This window comes from Lepisma saccharinum, chromosome 20 (genome assembly GCF_977018435.1).
Source record: "Lepisma saccharinum chromosome 20, izLepSacc3.1, whole genome shotgun sequence".
Taxonomy (NCBI): Eukaryota; Metazoa; Arthropoda; class Insecta; order Zygentoma; family Lepismatidae; genus Lepisma; species Lepisma saccharinum.
Genome location: NC_139248.1, coordinates 14,907,872 through 14,925,418, shown reverse-complemented (window position 1 = coordinate 14,925,418; position 17,547 = coordinate 14,907,872). Strand labels below are relative to the sequence as shown.

General features: G+C 37.8%; 1 protein-coding gene across 1 annotated transcript; it reads right to left on the bottom strand.

The window, feature by feature from the left end:
- Nucleotides 1-8,474: 8,474 nt before the first annotated feature.
- LOC146003352 (uncharacterized) lies at nucleotides 8,475-9,071 on the bottom strand. The gene has a single exon (XM_083141631.1). The coding sequence runs from the start codon at nucleotides 9,069-9,071 to the stop codon at nucleotides 8,475-8,477; it is 597 nt and encodes a 198-aa protein (XP_082997757.1).
- Nucleotides 9,072-17,547: the final 8,476 nt, after the last annotated feature.

The following is a 17,547-nucleotide window of genomic DNA, read 5'->3' as shown; positions in this document are numbered from 1 at the left end:
AATAACTTGCACAATTCTAAAAAATACTTTTCCCAGCTTCAGAAAGTCCACAAGAACTACATTCCGTAAGTACTTCCTTGTCTTTTCTCCTATAAATTTCAAGAAATGTGTTTCCGCTATATCTAACTAGTACCTGTATTTGTTTAATAGCCTTCATTCCCTGCTGTGATATATTAAATATTCAAAACTTTTAATGAAACATGGATAATGAACATAATTAGAACTAGGCCCAATTGAAATTGAAATAAATGCATAACTGGTTACGTTAGGAGACGCAGGTTTAGGGATCTTGGCAATCAATTTTCGTGACTTGTCAACGCAGTGTGCGCTCTTAGACGGACGTTTTTTGAAGCTTTGTTTGAGACTTAATAGAGAATTGAAGGATTCCATAATGGAGATTGAAGGAATTTAAACAAATATATTCTACCCACACTTTCACAAATGATATCAATTGCAGTTAAGACATGTGAAAAAATATGGTTCAAATATATTTGAAGGATTATATGGCGAAGGGAAATGATATAGAGCTGTATAAAGTCAACACTTGAAATCAGGGCAAGTGCGACATCTAGTGTTCATAAATACAAACAGAGAGATAGAGAGAGAAGAGGGGATATATAGAGACAGGGGATAGAAATAGAGAGAAAAGTACTTCTTAAATTTTTGGATCCGAGGTAACATTTATATAAAAAATGGTCTATGAATAAAGGCTTGAACAAACAATGGGGACCAATTTCAAAGATTATGAAGGTTCAATAAAGCCATGGAAGTTTTGGGTCTACAGGTGGAAGAGGCGAACAGTGCGAGGATAATTAGGTTAATTAGACTCTTTTGTCATTCAAACCTCCAGCGATGATGCTTTGTTATGTACCGAGTAATGTGATTTTTTCAATAATGCGATTTGTGAAAAAAAAATAGAAGAGGGCCACTTGGAGGTACTGGCAGGGCATATATCCCTTGGAAAGAAGAGATGAAATGCTCTTGGCTACAGGCTGCTCTGAGTAATTGGAGTGGGCAAGGGACTTCTAGGAGGCAAACAACGTTCATCTGAACATAGTTTAGGCAAAATAAATAAATTGCATAAATGAAATCGCTGTATGTTTTGTGAGTTTTAAGCACTTTCTTTCTATTTCAGTACTTTTTGTCGCTTCTCTACCTCTTCGGTTAATCTCCACGTTGAGAATGCGTGGTGAACAAAAAAAAATGGATACCGAGAAATATAATGATACATCCATTCCTTAGTCATGGTTCGAACTTGGAACCTCTGGCTACAGCGCCTAGAATAACGTAGTGTGGAAAACGGCATGGTTCTGCACTCTGTGGCTGGTTCCACTCGAAAATGATCCGCTAGAGGCGCTGGTGTTGACCCCGGTGCTTGGTGTTCGACTGCTTATAATGGAAGTAAATGGAGTTTTCGCTACAACATCTGATTCTTTTACATGAAGCATTTCTATGAATGTGATAATTGCTATGATATTTGGTACAGTGGTCGCGAAGGTATTAACGAACATTCTAGACAGTCGACCACGTCCCTACGGTTCGAAAGGCTGCATTGATTTCCGACTGCTCGCTTTCAAGCGACATTTGTGGTTTGTCGCCTCAGTATGAAATATTTCTCAGGATACTTTTTATATTGTAATAAAATAGACAAATAAACTCTAGTACACAATCCAACACCTGACGTCCGGAATCACTTTCTTCTTGTGTTACGCATGCTATTTATTTATTAATTTTATTTTACTTTTCTTTCCAAATTAACGCCATTTCGTGACTGCAAATCACTTCACAAATATAACTGTTTCAACCAATTCACTTACCGCCTTTCTAGAGAAACAAATCTACACAATATATTCCAAAAACTAACTAAGCCGCATTACTTTCATAACAAAATTAGCACCTGGGTCGATCGCACTGCCATCTACTTGTCATCGTCTCGGGGAACCAGTTTCTTGGGTCGTTTTCCACACTACGTTCTTCAAGGCGCTGTACTCTGGCTGCGCAGTGCGTTGTGCTGCCATTGAGGCCGTTGATTGTTTAGTACTGAACCATTTCAGGCTCAGTTGCTTTCCTCTAAAGTAACTTAAGTCTAAATTAATTTTTCACCAACCTACGATGAGGGTCGACCATAAATCAACAAAGTATCGTACGTCTGTTAATTTTTAATAACAGTAACAGCGAAATCGACTCTTTACAATATATACGGTTAATTTTTCACCAAAGTAACCATACGTCAACTATTTTTTTTAAAGAAACAACAATGGCTATGTTATTTTGTTAACAAAGTAACTACGATTGTCTCCATTTTTCAATAAACTAACTTAGGCTCACTTAATTTTCCAAAAAATAACAATGGGTGTGGTAATTTTCCAACACACAACATTACCTAGACATTTTCAAAAATAAATCATGATGCAATTATCTTTTCAAAAGGTAACCAAGATTCAGTTGATGTTTCATCAAAATAACTATGATTCCGTTATTTCAATAAAGTAACCGATAGTTAGTTAATTTTAACAAAGTAAACGTAATTCAGTTAACTCTTAACAAAATGGCCAGAATTGACTTTTTCAACGTAGTGATCATGTTTCAGTTATAACTTTTCAACACAGTAACTATGATTCAATTAATTTTTCAACGAATTCAATAGAAATAAATTTTTAAGCAAAGCAACTGGGATTAAGTTCCTTTTATTTCAAAATAACTCGTCGTAGTTCCAAATTATCATTTTGATGCATATGCCCCGTCAAAATCAAAGTAGATCACTTGCATAAATGCATGCAACCCCATTAGTTCGGCTGAATAGAAAGGAAGTTGAAAGCAAAGGGGACGAGACGACCAACTGCCTGAGGAATGAGTTGCGAAAGAAAGAAGAAAAATAGGAACTGCTTAGGTCAGGAACGTAAGACAACAATGGCGTGGAAAAGCAGACGAAACGAAGAGGCGATTGTCACTGATTGTTGTAGCTGATTGTTGTCGCTTCGTCCCGAACTCGCTAACGACGTGACACGTGCAAATCGTTACGGAGAGCAAATTGATGGGCGGAATTGGAAGTGGACCAAATTTCTGTGATTGCATCTCTTTTTAGATGGAGGTAGCATACTAGAGTCAGCATCTGGCATGCTTCAAGTGTGGTTCCTCAATATCAACAGTTTAGGCCTATAAACCCTTCCGTTCCCTTCCTTTGCCACCTCAAACCCCTCCGGACAAGGACAATTACGTAGCAGCATGATTGGTAGTGGATTTTCATTACGTGTTTGTCACATTTGAAAGTAAGATTGTGAAACTTTGTTTCATAAGTCTACTTTATAGGCTAATCGGTACTGGATATAAAATATACAAAGTCATTCCAACCACTGTGTACTTCCACCGGGTATCGAACCCGGACCCTCTTCACTATGAGACAACGACGTTGTCGTTCAGCCATCGAAGAGACAGGTTAAATCAGGGGGTGCTCGTTCGGCGGCGCAGATCGTATGCGCAGTTGTTCGTGGATGCATTACGTCATCGTCGAAACGCTCGGCACGGAAAAGGCTGGTTCCTTATGCAAATATTGAGATATTTGACAACGAATATCTTCTAAAATGTAGTAGCAGGGGAAAAGTAACAACTTTTACTGCTAAGATTTATCCTTTCTAATCAATTTATCACGAAGTTGATTCAAATGTGTAAAATGGTTTTCAAGAAATCGTGTTATGAAGGAACCCCTGTTTTTAAGCGCGTTGGATTTATTTTTGCTGTATGTTTTGAAATAAGATTATTTTGTTCTTGTCAACTGAAATCATGCCTAAATGCCGTGGAAAGCTGTGAAAACTATTATCAGAAAACTAACGGAAGAAATCTAAAATATCACAGCTTGATAGATATAAAAAATGCGTGATTGCCCATTTTTGTGAAAAAGGCATTGTGCGAGATCTAAAAGCAGAACTTTTTAATATTGTATGTAAATGTAAGGATGTAATAAACGTGACTGCTTCCCAGGCACGTATCCAAGGGGGGGGGGGACTTAGGGGGCTCGAGCCCCCGCCGATAGTTTTCGGTTTACACTAGATAAAATGAGATTTTTTTGTTTCTTGTGGTGTCAAATAAAATAATGTGACGTTAATTTAAGGAGCGAAATAATTATCGATGCAAGACGGAGAATATTCTAAAACCCTGTTATTGGTAACAGCTCGTATCCAAGGTGGAAATCAGGGCGCTCAAGCCCCCCCTTCAGAAAATTTTCAGTTTACGCTAGATAAAATTAGGTTTTTGACTTCTTGAATAATATGGTGATAATTTGAGAGAGATAATTATCTAGGCAAGATGGAGAATGTTCTATAAGCCTGTTATTGTTAATAGCGCGTATCCAACATACAATTGTGATACCCCTTTAAAAAATGGTGTTCAGCTCCCCCTCCAAAAGGAATTCCTGGATACGTGCCTGCTGTTTCCCGTAAAATATCACTGCACTCTCCACGTTTCTCTTCTGTCCTTTCTTTGGTGCCATCAATAGCTGCAACACGTTGTTTTATATATATATATATATATATTTGTCACATATTTGTTTTAATTAGTATTATGCTCGTTCCGCCACCTGAAGAAAGCAGCTAGGGCTCAAAGGGCAGTGCAGTTACACCGGAAGAAGACTCGGAAATGGCAGGCTTCAGAAGTTAACTCATGCAAATTAAATTAAACAGGTATGTGCTCTCTCTAAATTTAAATCATAGTTCACAAATAATTTGATTAAAAGTTTTTCAAGTATGTGTTTTATTTAATAGCGTATTAATTGGTGCATTCTTCTCCAGCATAGCTATAGGCAGTGACCACACTACAGGTGGGGGGGGGGGCTGGAACACGCCCCTATTCTCTTTAGAAAATTTCTCTCTCTCTTTCTCTTATCTGCCCCCAGTAAAACGACAAAAATAAATAATTGAATGAATGCTCTTTTAGCCAAAATATGCATTTTTGTGCGGTATGTAACGGAATAATATACATGATTGCCCAGGGAAAATATGATTTACCCCTCCATCTTTACTATTGCGCCGTCACTAGCTACAACATATTTTGATTTCTATTGTTCCCACATATTTATTTTAATTTTAGTATTGTGAATCATATTCCACTGTGTTACCTCACGTAGCCACCCCCCCCCCCACACACACACACACGCGTACGATTTCAGTTGTAAGCTTTATATTAAGTTTGTCAAATGTCCACTTATATCTTTGTATTCTTGAACCATTTTAAGAAAAAATCATTTCGCCCCTTCTTCTGGACTATTTCATAGCAATGTTTTCCTACTGGAAGCCCCTTTGCAGATCGAGATCCGGGGTCATAGCCTTACAAAGCCACCGACCCCTCCACATACTCTCTTGGCCTCATGAAATAAAAATATATGTATTTCTACGAAATATTAATTTGACTTGGCAGGTTCTTTTTTCGAACAGGAATAAGTTTTTAATTTTAATAGTTTCTAAATTTACACTAGCAATTTTGAGTAAAGGTTTTGCGTAACCCTAAAAGTACATTTAAAGACTGCAAGGTCAACTCTCGATATTTCAGATATATTAATAATTTTCATCAGAACGTCTTGTAATAATTATCTGTTACTTCAATAACCTCCTCGAAAATGTTTCTCGCATATTAAAACATAGATGCCATATAATTGTCATTTTCTGTTTATTTCTTTGTAATGCTGACCTCTGTGGCGAAGTGGTTAGCACAACGCTTTACGATGCCAAGGGCCCCCAGGTTCGAATCCCGGCCCGGGCATGGGTCTACTTCCCTTTCTTCAATTTCATCATGTCATCACGCATCCTCATCTTTGCGATTAGCCATATGTGACAGATAAGCGAAGTAAAATAAACTAAGTCTATTAATCAATTATTTTTTTAAACTCTTTAATTCTTCTTTAGCATGCCACGTTTTTGTTAAAATTATATTACGATTTGTAAAATGACGAAATTCTAAAGGAGAACACGCAACTTTGTTTGTAGCGTATCGGTCAGAAAGTTTCAGGAATATGGATTTACAAATTACATTTTTTCACATGTATTTTGCCCCCTTTTAAAAGTAGCGCGTTTTCAATTATGTTACTAATCATTAAAAGGATGCCTCAATACCATGTTGGAGGATGACAATTAATATTTTCCCCTCCTAAAAGTAATAATATACTTTCGCTCTCTGAATCTCCCATATAAATGCAAGGGCCGTCTGCTTCAGCCGAGCTCACTGCTTCTCCGGTGACGTCACGCGTTCGTGGAAGATCGGCAATCTTCGGATGGCTTTACCTAATCTCTATGTACCTTGGGTTAAATGGAGTTGGACTTATAGTTGAAAGTGCAATCCGAAGCAATGTGCATTACAGTCTACTGGATTATTTTCTTCACTGATTGATTGATTGACCTTGCGTTTTAAAGTCCATTTTGTGCACAGTAAGGCTAATTGGAACTGGATGTACAGTTTAAAGTGGGACCCGAACCACTATGTGTCTCCACCAGGTATCGAATCCGAGATATTATTCTTAATAGACTGTCACATTCTTACTAGTAGTTTATAGTTTAATTTATTATGGCAGATGGCGCTGGAATCAAACATGAAAGAGGCATTAGTTCTCGAACACTTGGAACAGAACTCACCCTGTAAGTGAAGATGAAAGTGATATTAGATATCGCTCGAACACTTGGAACCTCAAGCAGAATTCATTTTTGAAGTGAAGATGGGAGAAGCTTAAGCTCTGCACCACTTGGAACCTCGTGTAGAACTCATTTAGTAAGTAAAGATGAGGATGGTGTTAGCTCTCGAACACTTGCAACCTTACGCACAACTCACTTGAAATCAGGGTGAATAATAATCATGATTTTTTTATTTAAAAATACGTTTTGATGATTTTCTTTATGTAAATCGAATTTGTTTTATTTCAATCGTTTTTTTTTCATTTTTTTAAAAAACAAGCTTAAAATTACTTGTATTGTCTTTGGCACCATACATATTGTGCTGGGCAGAGCGGTAGCGAAGGGTTGAAGAATTTTCATAGCATGAGACTGTCAGGGTTAATTCTCCTCCGTTACCACTCCAACCAGGCACTGGGAAAGGGTTGCTGCCATTTACTATTACTGGTCGACAATGAAAATAAATAGCTGTCAATTTATACTAGAATCTATTCTATAGGCACAGCGCCTAAAGGATTAAAAATAAAAAAAAACTATTCTATAGAATGACATAAACAAAATTAAGAATTACAACTCTCCCAACCGTTTGTTTTACATACGATAAAACCCCGTTGGCCAAAGAAAAGAAAATATTTGAATTGTGAGTTTAGTTCAGTTCGTGCACGTTAAAAATTCAACTTGATAAATTGGAGGTCCACACGCTTAGCTTCCACATTTCCTCTGTCCGTGAGGGTCTAGGAGACGCGGGGCGATAGTAGGAAGTGCCACTGCCACTACTGCAGTCGGGCTTGACTTACGTGTCTGGATCAGCTATCCTCGCCTACAGAGAACTAAATTGTTCTGGTAATATGAGCTCATCTTCTAGTGTTGTAGCACAACTCAGTGGAAGATAAATCCTCCCATCCACTGTACTCTTGTTTCGTTCACCTCACCAAAAGACACAAAGGAGCTCGAGAACAACGAAAGTTCTTCTCCTTTCCACACTTATAAGACAGTTCCACTCCTCCTCTCGTCAGATTCTCAAACACACTCCTGAAAACGCACGTTTCCTTCTTCCAACAAAATTTCTTTAAAAAAAGAAAGAAAAAGCCAATCGGTCCGTCAGTTCTATCGCCCTTTGGCTCCTCTGTCCTCCCTTGGACCAATGGTCAACCGTCTTTCATGGTTCCTCTCCATTTACCGGGTTTCGCACAAAAAAGGAGAGAAACAAAGTCACTTCTTGGAGACCTCCCTTTTCACATAACACACACAACTGCCAACTCGTGTCCTTATTCACCTCTAGCTTAGTTCCTGTATACATTCTTTGTTGTAGCTTTAGTACTCTATTATTACATGTATAACCACCCCTCATTCCTATGCAATGGATAGAGGATTCTATTATTAATTAATTGTCCAAATTATGAAAATGTAAAGTTTAGTTACTTATACAGGGGTTTGGTTTCACTGGGTCATGGGGTGTCGCTGGAATGCAAGGGTTGGGAAAGCCCTGCGGCCTCTCTGTCTTCTGGGTGACAAAGAAACAGACAAGAATGGTCGACTAGACTAGAGAGCAACTGGGAAGGCGGTCGTCTGCTACCTTCGCGCAGAGCGTTGCCACATCCGCGGCCGAGTGGATATGCGATGTATTTCGCACGCACCGCAATGAAACGATGAACAAGATCTTTGAGCCAAAATAAAAAAAAAAGAAATTTCGTTTGACATTAAGCGAACAAATCGAAGCATTTTTGTCTCCATAGATACTACAATTATAAACATACAAATGAAATCGCAAAACAGAAATGAATAGGATAAGAGTGCGGCAACTGAACATACATACCTGCAATTTTACTCAGATTCAGAAGAGTCATTTTCACCCTCAGTGTCTTCGGAGTCGGAGTCCTGGAGGTTGATAACGAAGGGCTCCATGATGCTGTCTCGAGAGATTTCACGGTGATAATCCTCTTCTTGCAGACGTTCTGCATGTTGCACACATTTATCCCAAGCAGAAACCGACACGTTCGCTACAGCCTCGTGCGTCAACTTTTCGACATCAGCCATTTTAAAAGTGCTGTTCTTTTCTGCAACGTAAGATTTCACTTGCGCCCAGATTAATTCGATGGGGTTGTATTGGCAATGGTACGGGGGCAGACGCACAACTTGGTGCCCGAATCCTCTTGCAAGTGTATCCACTTCGTATGATTTCGACGTCGGCTTGTGATTCCTGACCAAAAGTAACAGCTCTGCTCTGGTTTGCGAAGATGCGTGGGGAATATTGTGTTTTTCCAGCCACGATATTATTTCTGCTTTCCTGGTATTTGTTGTTGGGGCCTTATTTAACTCTACAGAGTGTACGCTTGCATTATCCATAACTATAGTGGAATTTCGAGGAAGGTTCGGAATTAATTTTTCTTCAAACCACTGCTTAAAAACAGCACCAGTCATTTCGTTGTGGTAATCGGTAGATGTGCTTTTCGATTTTGCTCTGAAAATCAATTTGCAATCGGGAAGGAAGCCGGTGTTTGCAGAGCCAACGTGGCAAACAATCAGACGCCCCCCTTTCCTACAGGAACTTTTAGGTCACCCGTACCATCGTTCATTTGCCAACATGTTTTTCGTGTGTGATTCTGGTTAACCCACGTTTCATCGAGGTAAAAAACAGGTGATTTTCCTTCTTGTTTGATGCAATGAATCTTTCGCAAGAATGCAGCTCTCGCAGCTACGATGTCCGTCCTTTCCATTAACATCTTCCGTCCATCATTGCATTTTCTATATTTAAACCCCATGCTCTTTAGAATACGCAGCATAGACCATCGGCTGCCAACAAATTTACATTCCGCCTTCATTTTCTTTGCGAGTTTCAATGATGTAGGAAATTCACCATTTCTATACATGTTCAAAACTTCCCTGCGTAATATGCTCTTATCGAAATCATCAATATCGGTAACAGGCTTTTCGCGGCGAGGATTTTTGCCTGGTGATCGAAATACAGCACTCCCACTTGCACGAACAGATTTTTCCCTCGCTCACAATTCTCTGCACTGAACGCAAACTTACCCCGCACGCCGCGGCAGTCCTTTCTTGAGGTCTGGCAACATGGCACTCAGCTTCGCCCTCCACAATAGTTTTCTGCTCGGCCTCGATTTTAAAGTAATTGTACACGTTGTACACGATCTCACGTGCTTGCTTGTGTAAAACACAACGCTTCCTATTCTCAGCTTCCATTGTGCACACGGATATGCCAAATATTGCTACTCCAATAGCCACAACCAAAACAGTAAATCACAGCGTTCAAGACTCCGCGCGCGGAAAGACAGTTGCAGATTCGACCGTACTGGCTCCAAGTCAGCGTTGCCAGCCTCGCACGGGAAACAAACGCTGCTCACTGAATTTATTCTGTAGGCTACTGGAAAGGGTAGTAGAATTTCACGCTTATCAGACATTTTATTATTTGCGTTTGTAATAATAATAATAATAACAAAATAAGGAATAATAACACCAAACACTTATTTCGCTGTTATGGTTCTGTTTACCAGAAAATATTTAGGTCGAAATGAATTCTTGGACTGTTACACGTATATTATTTTCTAATAAGTGCTGTAACTTTCCAGTTCTTCGTTGTACGGTTGTACTTTCCATTTTTAATTCAATACATTACAGAATTACTGGGAACGATTTCTTTGGTTAGCGTTCTTATTACGCGTATGGATGGCTATGGCAATAGGTATGGCAATAACACTAATATAATACAGATACATTGTTATTGTTACCCGTATTGATATAGCAATTTTACATATATAATAATACGTACAACAATAACTCAAACATAACTGTATGACATGATGGTTGCCGTTATAAAACATTGCATAAGATCGTAGTGGCTTGAACCCAATCTATTCAGTATCAACTTTAAATATTTTGTTTTTTGATTTTATGTTTTCAGTCCACTTTATGCACAGTAAGGCTAATCGGGACTGGACCTACAGTTTAAAGTGGGTTCCGAACCACTGTGTCATGAACCTCAACCGGGTATCGAACCCGGGACCACTTGATTGCAAGGCAACGACGCTACTACTCCGCCATGGGGGAGGCCCTTTAGATATCGTGTTTGCCTCACGGACCAGATAAAAGGCAAAACGTTCTCTGCAATTATCTCTGCAGGTTTTCACGCGTTTTACTTTCCGTCCCAATTACCCACACCTTTTCCTATTTCGATACAAACAGCTGTCCCTTGCCTCACGGACAATGTAGACTTTGAATTTGCACTATTTATTTGTTTGGAATGAGTTGCAAGGGAATAGGTACATAATGCTTGGAATGCTGTCCCTAGTTGTGGTGGTTACATTTTACGGATGGTTTCAAGACTTATAGCTAGGGTTGGCAACGCTACCTTTCCTTGCTACTGCGCACCCACTTTCCACCCGCCTTCCCAGATGCTCTCAAGTCTAAGAAAAACGAAGAAAACAATTGATGGGCTTGCTAACGAGGAAAGAAAATATGAAAAAAAATAAAAGCATATTACTAATAATAATAACAAAATAAAGGTGCGCAGTACAATATCGATATGTGTTTTTATAGAAAGGCTTTTTTCTAGTGAACGGCTGTGTAAAATATTCGGACAGGTTGATTAATGCAATTAAAATTTATATGTAAATATACTTTCTCTGTTTTACTGATACTGTATGTAATAACCTACTATGGAAATGTTTGTGTTTGTGTTTAATGAAACTATAATAATTTCAGTAAATTTTATTCCAGTGAAAGTAAAACTTTCTGTATGTACTCTTTAAGTGTAACTTAAAATAATAACTAAAATATTTTTAAAGTCTTGGTAGCAGAATTTTGCCAATTTTTTTAATGATAGTTTGAAAATTATCAGCTGCCATGGGTATTTAATGTTTAACGATAATGACACTACTTATGGTTTAACATGATTAGTATTTTGTATATTTTTATACACAAAATGTTTGCTAATTTTGTCTATAAAAATATTGAATTTTAAATCAAGAGAAATGTAAGTGCGTGTACATTTCCTTTCATATGAGCTTCGCACCATCAGTAAATGTATTTTGTTTCCTTTATTTGTCTTTCGTAGAGCCTAATAGATACAATTAAATGATTAAGAGATTAACGTACTTTCAAAAAAAGTGATTCTGATATCTACAAAATCCTTATGTGCACTGTTATATAAATTCCTTATTTAAATCTGATTTGAATCAATACCTCTTACTTGAAATTAAAGGTAAGAGACGCCATCAAGCTTCAAGGCGGTTCTCTTTGTAGTAGCTGCTATTTATAATTCGTTTACCTACGGCGCTCTTTTCGCCTTCTAGCTTAATCACGATGATGAAAAAATGGATGAAGTGAGGAAATCAGAAAACAAACAGTACCATATTCACAGCAAGATCATAACCTAAGACCAGCATCAAGGTGCATTTTAAATTAGTAACTATTGTACCGAGTAACTACAGCCTGTCGCACAGGTACAATGCTTCTAGTTCCGCAACAGTTGTCAAATTTGTTAGTATCGATTTGAGAGTCTGCTAACAGTTAATCTCAAGGTTGGCTATCCTCAACATGTACTTCGACTCATAAGTTTCAATCACAAAGTCTGCTCTCTATAACCCAACCACGTTTAGGGACAGTCCCTTCGTGCTCTGTGTACTGAAGAGTTTATTCTGGTACAGGCAAAGCGCAAATGCTATTATTTCTGAAACTAAAATGCACTGGGCATGCTTTGAATGCTGCTTAGGCAAGATCAAAGCCTCGCTGACTCTTTAGATGCGACAATTTGTCCATGCTTGGCAGACGTGCGTGTACTAGACGAAACATTGAGCGCAGCAACGTGGTAGAGTTCATAAAGTAATGCAAAGCATTTCGGACATTAAACATGACATTCCCGAGTGTGGTGTAGAAATTGAAATTTTTAAATTGTGATTCGAACAGGAGAGATTCTAGGTCCTTACTATAAAGGGTGTTCTTTTGCTGTAGAGAAGTTTTTGACTGGCCGATGAAGTTCACTCATGGTTTCAACGTCACAGGCTCCAGTACCAATTCTTGAAGAAAATGGTGAGTATTCATATTTAAATATTCGCTTTAATATCAAAATTCACTTTGTATGGACAATCTAACATTTTAGCTCACTCGTGTTCATTTTCTGCATATTCTACAGTCGACAGTGAATGTAATATTAAGCAAATTATCCACTGCTACATCCATTGTCTTATCTTTGGCACCCTGTGTGTACAAGGACTTGTAGCGAAGCTGTACAATTCTTGGATGTAATGTTGTATAGAATAAGGCAGAGGGATATACTATTATCTCATTCGCCACTGGTGTTGCAGGAATGGAAGTTTTTTTCCCCGGTAACAATTCCTCAGGGATGATTTTTCCTGCAAAAATATCAGAGAGAATAAACTATATGTTGGAGATATAATAATACTAGGAAAGTATTTAATTCATTCCTGCGACATCGGAAGAATGGGAAATGAAATAAATTTTTTACTTATTATTTCTCTGAGCATAAAATATTATTCTTAGTTACGGCGTACTGCATTCTTAAAACGTGCCTTACAATTTAGAATATTCTACAGTTAAAATTTATCCGTCTGTCTGTTAATTTAAAAAATAGTACCCAACCGTTTTTATTTAAAGTTGAATATTTTATCATGCACTACTTTAGGAGGTCTCTGGACTAAGGATAAGATCTACATTAGGAATAAGGATATTAAATTAGGCACCTGGAATGTTCTGAGCCTTTACCGGCCTGGGGCATTTCAGTATACAGTTATTGAGATAGTTAAGTATAAATTAGATGTAGTAGCTGGCCAGGAGAAGGGAATTGTAAAACTAAAAATTATACTTTTTTCTATGGTGGTACTGAAAATCATAATTTTGGAACAGGCTTTTTCATAAATAATAGAATTATCTCGGCTCTTAAAACAGTAGAATTTATTAATGATAGGATATCATATGCAGTTTTACAGGGTAGGTGGTGTAAAATTATTTTAATAAACGTACATGCACCAACGGAAGATAAAGATGATAATACTAAAGATGATTTTTATGCAAAGTTAGAACATGTCTTTGATATATTTTCTCAGTATGATATGAAAATTCTGTTAGGTGACTGTAATGCACAGATTGGCAAAGAAGAGACATTTAAACCCACGATTGGTAAAGAAAGTCTTCATGAATTAAGTAATGATCATGGTATAAGATTGATTACTTTTGCAACCTCAAAGAATTTAATAGTGAAAAGTACCACTTTTAAACATAAAGATATCCATAAATATACCTGGTCTTCTCCAAATGGTAAAATTCATAATCAGATAGATCATATTCTCATTGATAAGAGAAGGCATACTACCGTGCGTCCATTTCGATCTGCAGCCGAGAGATCGGGAGAAGCGTGGCGGGCGGCGCTGACGGAGATGCCGACATTTGCGGCCTGAAATGCCCGCTTATTTTTATGGACATATGCAGACATTTATATAAATATTGCAAAACGAGCACTAACCTGTGTTATAAGAGTATGGTTTTAATTTTAGTAGCTTAGTGACTGTATGTGCCGATGATTTTGACACGCCCACCTCTTGTGAAACACGGCGTAGAGGTTTGTTTGGAGAACGTTCTAACGCTGCACCAATATCATCGAGTTTTGCTTCGGTTAGAATCCGTCGTTTTTGCTTAGGTGTTTTAAAATTTAACGATACAGTTTCTCGTAATTTAAGGACAAGATGTCTAACCGTATCTCTGTGTGGAGTTGAAACGCATGGTAATTTCTGTACAAATTACCTACACTCGTCTCGACACGAGTTTGTTTTCACGTACGTGTCATACATAAAAAATCTTTGTTCTAACGTGAATCTTGCGGCTGGCATTCCAATCGTCTCACTGACACGTTACACATACACACCACAATAACACAAACAAGTAACTGCAAGTAACCAAGAATAACACTCTTGCGCACAGTACGAAATTAACACGCTATTGGTTTACATTGCTCGCCACTATATTTACAACTCTGTCTTCATCTAGTCGCGAAGGAACAAAAAACTCGAGCTCGGATATTTCGGATTGCAAGGAAGCTCACGAAAACCATTCACTTTTATCGGTTTCGTCTGCAGTGTAATCCTGATACAGTGTTGCACATTCGAAACCTCCAAACGATTCCCATGGCCACAAAACTCTTTCAAGGATATAAACTTAAACAGGACGTTACTGGTCAAAACTATGATTAAAATGCTTTATTATCTGTGGTTCTTAACATCGTTTCTATAGCGTATTTATTTGTGTATATAAAAGCAGAACTTGGATGAATTACAGAAGAACTTTTGCGTGTTATAACACAGGTTAGTGCTCGTTTTGCAATATTTTTATAAATGTCTGCATATGTCTATAAAAATAAGCGGGCATTACAGGCCGCAAATGTCGGCATCTCCGTCAGCGCCGCCCGCCACGCTTCACCCGATCTCTCGGCTGCAGATCGAAATGGACGCACGGTAGTATAATTGACGTTCGTACACATAGAGGTGCTGACTGTGCCAGTGGCCATTATTTAGTAATTGCTAAATTAAGAGAAAGACTCGCAGTGATAAATCATAAGCAACAGAATCTAGTAGTGGGGTTTGACCTATAACCAGCACCACTTACAAGTGTAGAAAAGGAGAGGCTATTTGATTGAACAGCCCGAATTGTCTACACTTAAAACAATGCCAAGAGGGGCCTATACCCCAATTCTTCAGGTGTGATATGCTCTGATTTTTTAAGAATTTTGAATTCCAGTGTAGAAAGGGAGAAGCCTCTCAGACAGATTTGCCTATACTTAAAACAAAGGCAAAAAAGGCTTATACCCCACTTCTTCAGGTGTGATATGCTCTGATTTTTTAAGAATTTTGAATTCTAGTGTAGAAAGGGAGAAGCCCCTCAGACAGATTTGCCTGTACTTAAAATTATGTCAAGTTCCCATATCATCTTATTGTTCACAGTGTATTTTTCTGTCAAAATCCCAGGAATCTTGAATCCCCCCCCCCCTCAGACAGATTCGGCCATGTGTGTAAAAGCTATATCTGTGTGATTGTTGTTTATAAACTTGTCAAAAATATGGCTTTTTTGTATGAAAACATGCAATCCTGAATACAATTCTGGTTTTGTCTTGTTCTGTTAATATAAACACAAGTGAGACTTACAGAATATTTATTGCACAGTTCAAAATCCAATTTTGAATTGTATTTAGTTGATATAGAGATGAGGTTTTAAACCTGGTGAAGTGTGTTGTACATCAGCATAATAGAACAAAACTATCACCAAAACCTAGTTACTGCTGTTGTTTGGGTATAAAAGCACCAGCTCAGCTACTAACTGCTGAACCCAACTGATATTTTGTATAGAATTTTGATTTGAACCCCAAGAAATTTTATATAATAAACAACAACAAAAATGCCAAAACAAAAATATTGCAATCAGTGTAATAAAAATATATCTAGTCCTCATTGGGCCAGGCATTGCCGTATTTGTGACCGTAAGAAATGCAGAAAAGCTACTAAATTGTGTCCAAGATGCCATAAAATATTAAGCAAGGCATATTACAAATGGCATAAGTGTAATTCTTATGTACAGTCATCAATATTGCCCTCACAACCATCTACATCTGGTCTGAAAAGAAAGCATGAAGCACCTGTTAATGCTGGACCTGCAAAGCAGCCACGCTATGCACCACCTATCCATAGCAGTTTTAATGGCCAATTAAGGGATTATCGGTTTGTTTCAGAGCCAAGATGTGGTATTAAGAATTTTTTGAACAGTATAAATTCTGATGTGCAGGCAATTCTTAATGCACAAAATGGCTCTTATAAGCTGTCCCTCAAATTGTTTACACAATATAAGAAACCAAATGGCACAAAATTTACACAGCCCCACATAACAGAAACTGTACCGGTATATTCAAATGCAAATTCAGACAAAATAATAAGCAGTTTGATGGATCAATTGAATATTAAACACTCTGAATTTGCGGCAAAAGAGTCTGGATGGAGCCTATGCGGCTCTCCACACAAGTTATATGTTAATATTTCTGAATTCAGCCCATTGCAAGGATCTACATATCTGCCATTACCTGCCAATATTAAAAACAAAAGAGCCGTGGTTAATATAGAAAATACCGACCAGAAATGCTTTTTGTTGTGTATATTAGCTGCTTTGTTTCCAGTTTCAAGAAATCCTCAGAGAATAAATTATTACAAACAACATGAGCACGATTTTGATGAGGCAATGGAGGGTTTAGAATATCCAATGTCTGTTCAGAATATTGATAAATTTGAAAAAAAGGCCAGGAATATCAATAATAAACAATTATCTATTAATGTATTTATTTGTTCCACTGGTCGTGATAATTGCTTGATAGAACCTCTCAGAATCAGTACAATTGATGATGAATCTGCTATTCCGATTGATTTGCTCTTAATTGAAGGGGATGGCACATATCATTACACTCTGATACATAATCTTGAAGCTTTAGTGAGAACACAACTAGACAAATCCAATACAATATTCAAGTTGTGTAGAAGATGTTTAAGTGTATTTGATGGTAGAAAAATGGTGAATGGGGTTCCGGAAAAAAATGCAGAAATTGCAAAAAATAAGTTAATTGAGCATCTGAAATACTGTGGCAACTATAAACCTGTTCATATGGTGATGCCCAATCCAAGAGAAAATGCAAAATTTAAAAAGTTTGAAGCCTTGTTGGAACACCCAGCATATATTGTCTGTGATTTTGAATCAAATCTCAAACCTCTTGCATTCTGCAATCCAGATCCTGAAGAATCTTCAATTACACCATACCAGCTACATGAACCTTCCAGCTTTTATTATGTGATTGTACAGGATGGTGTTGTTACTAAAAAAGATTCATACATGGGAG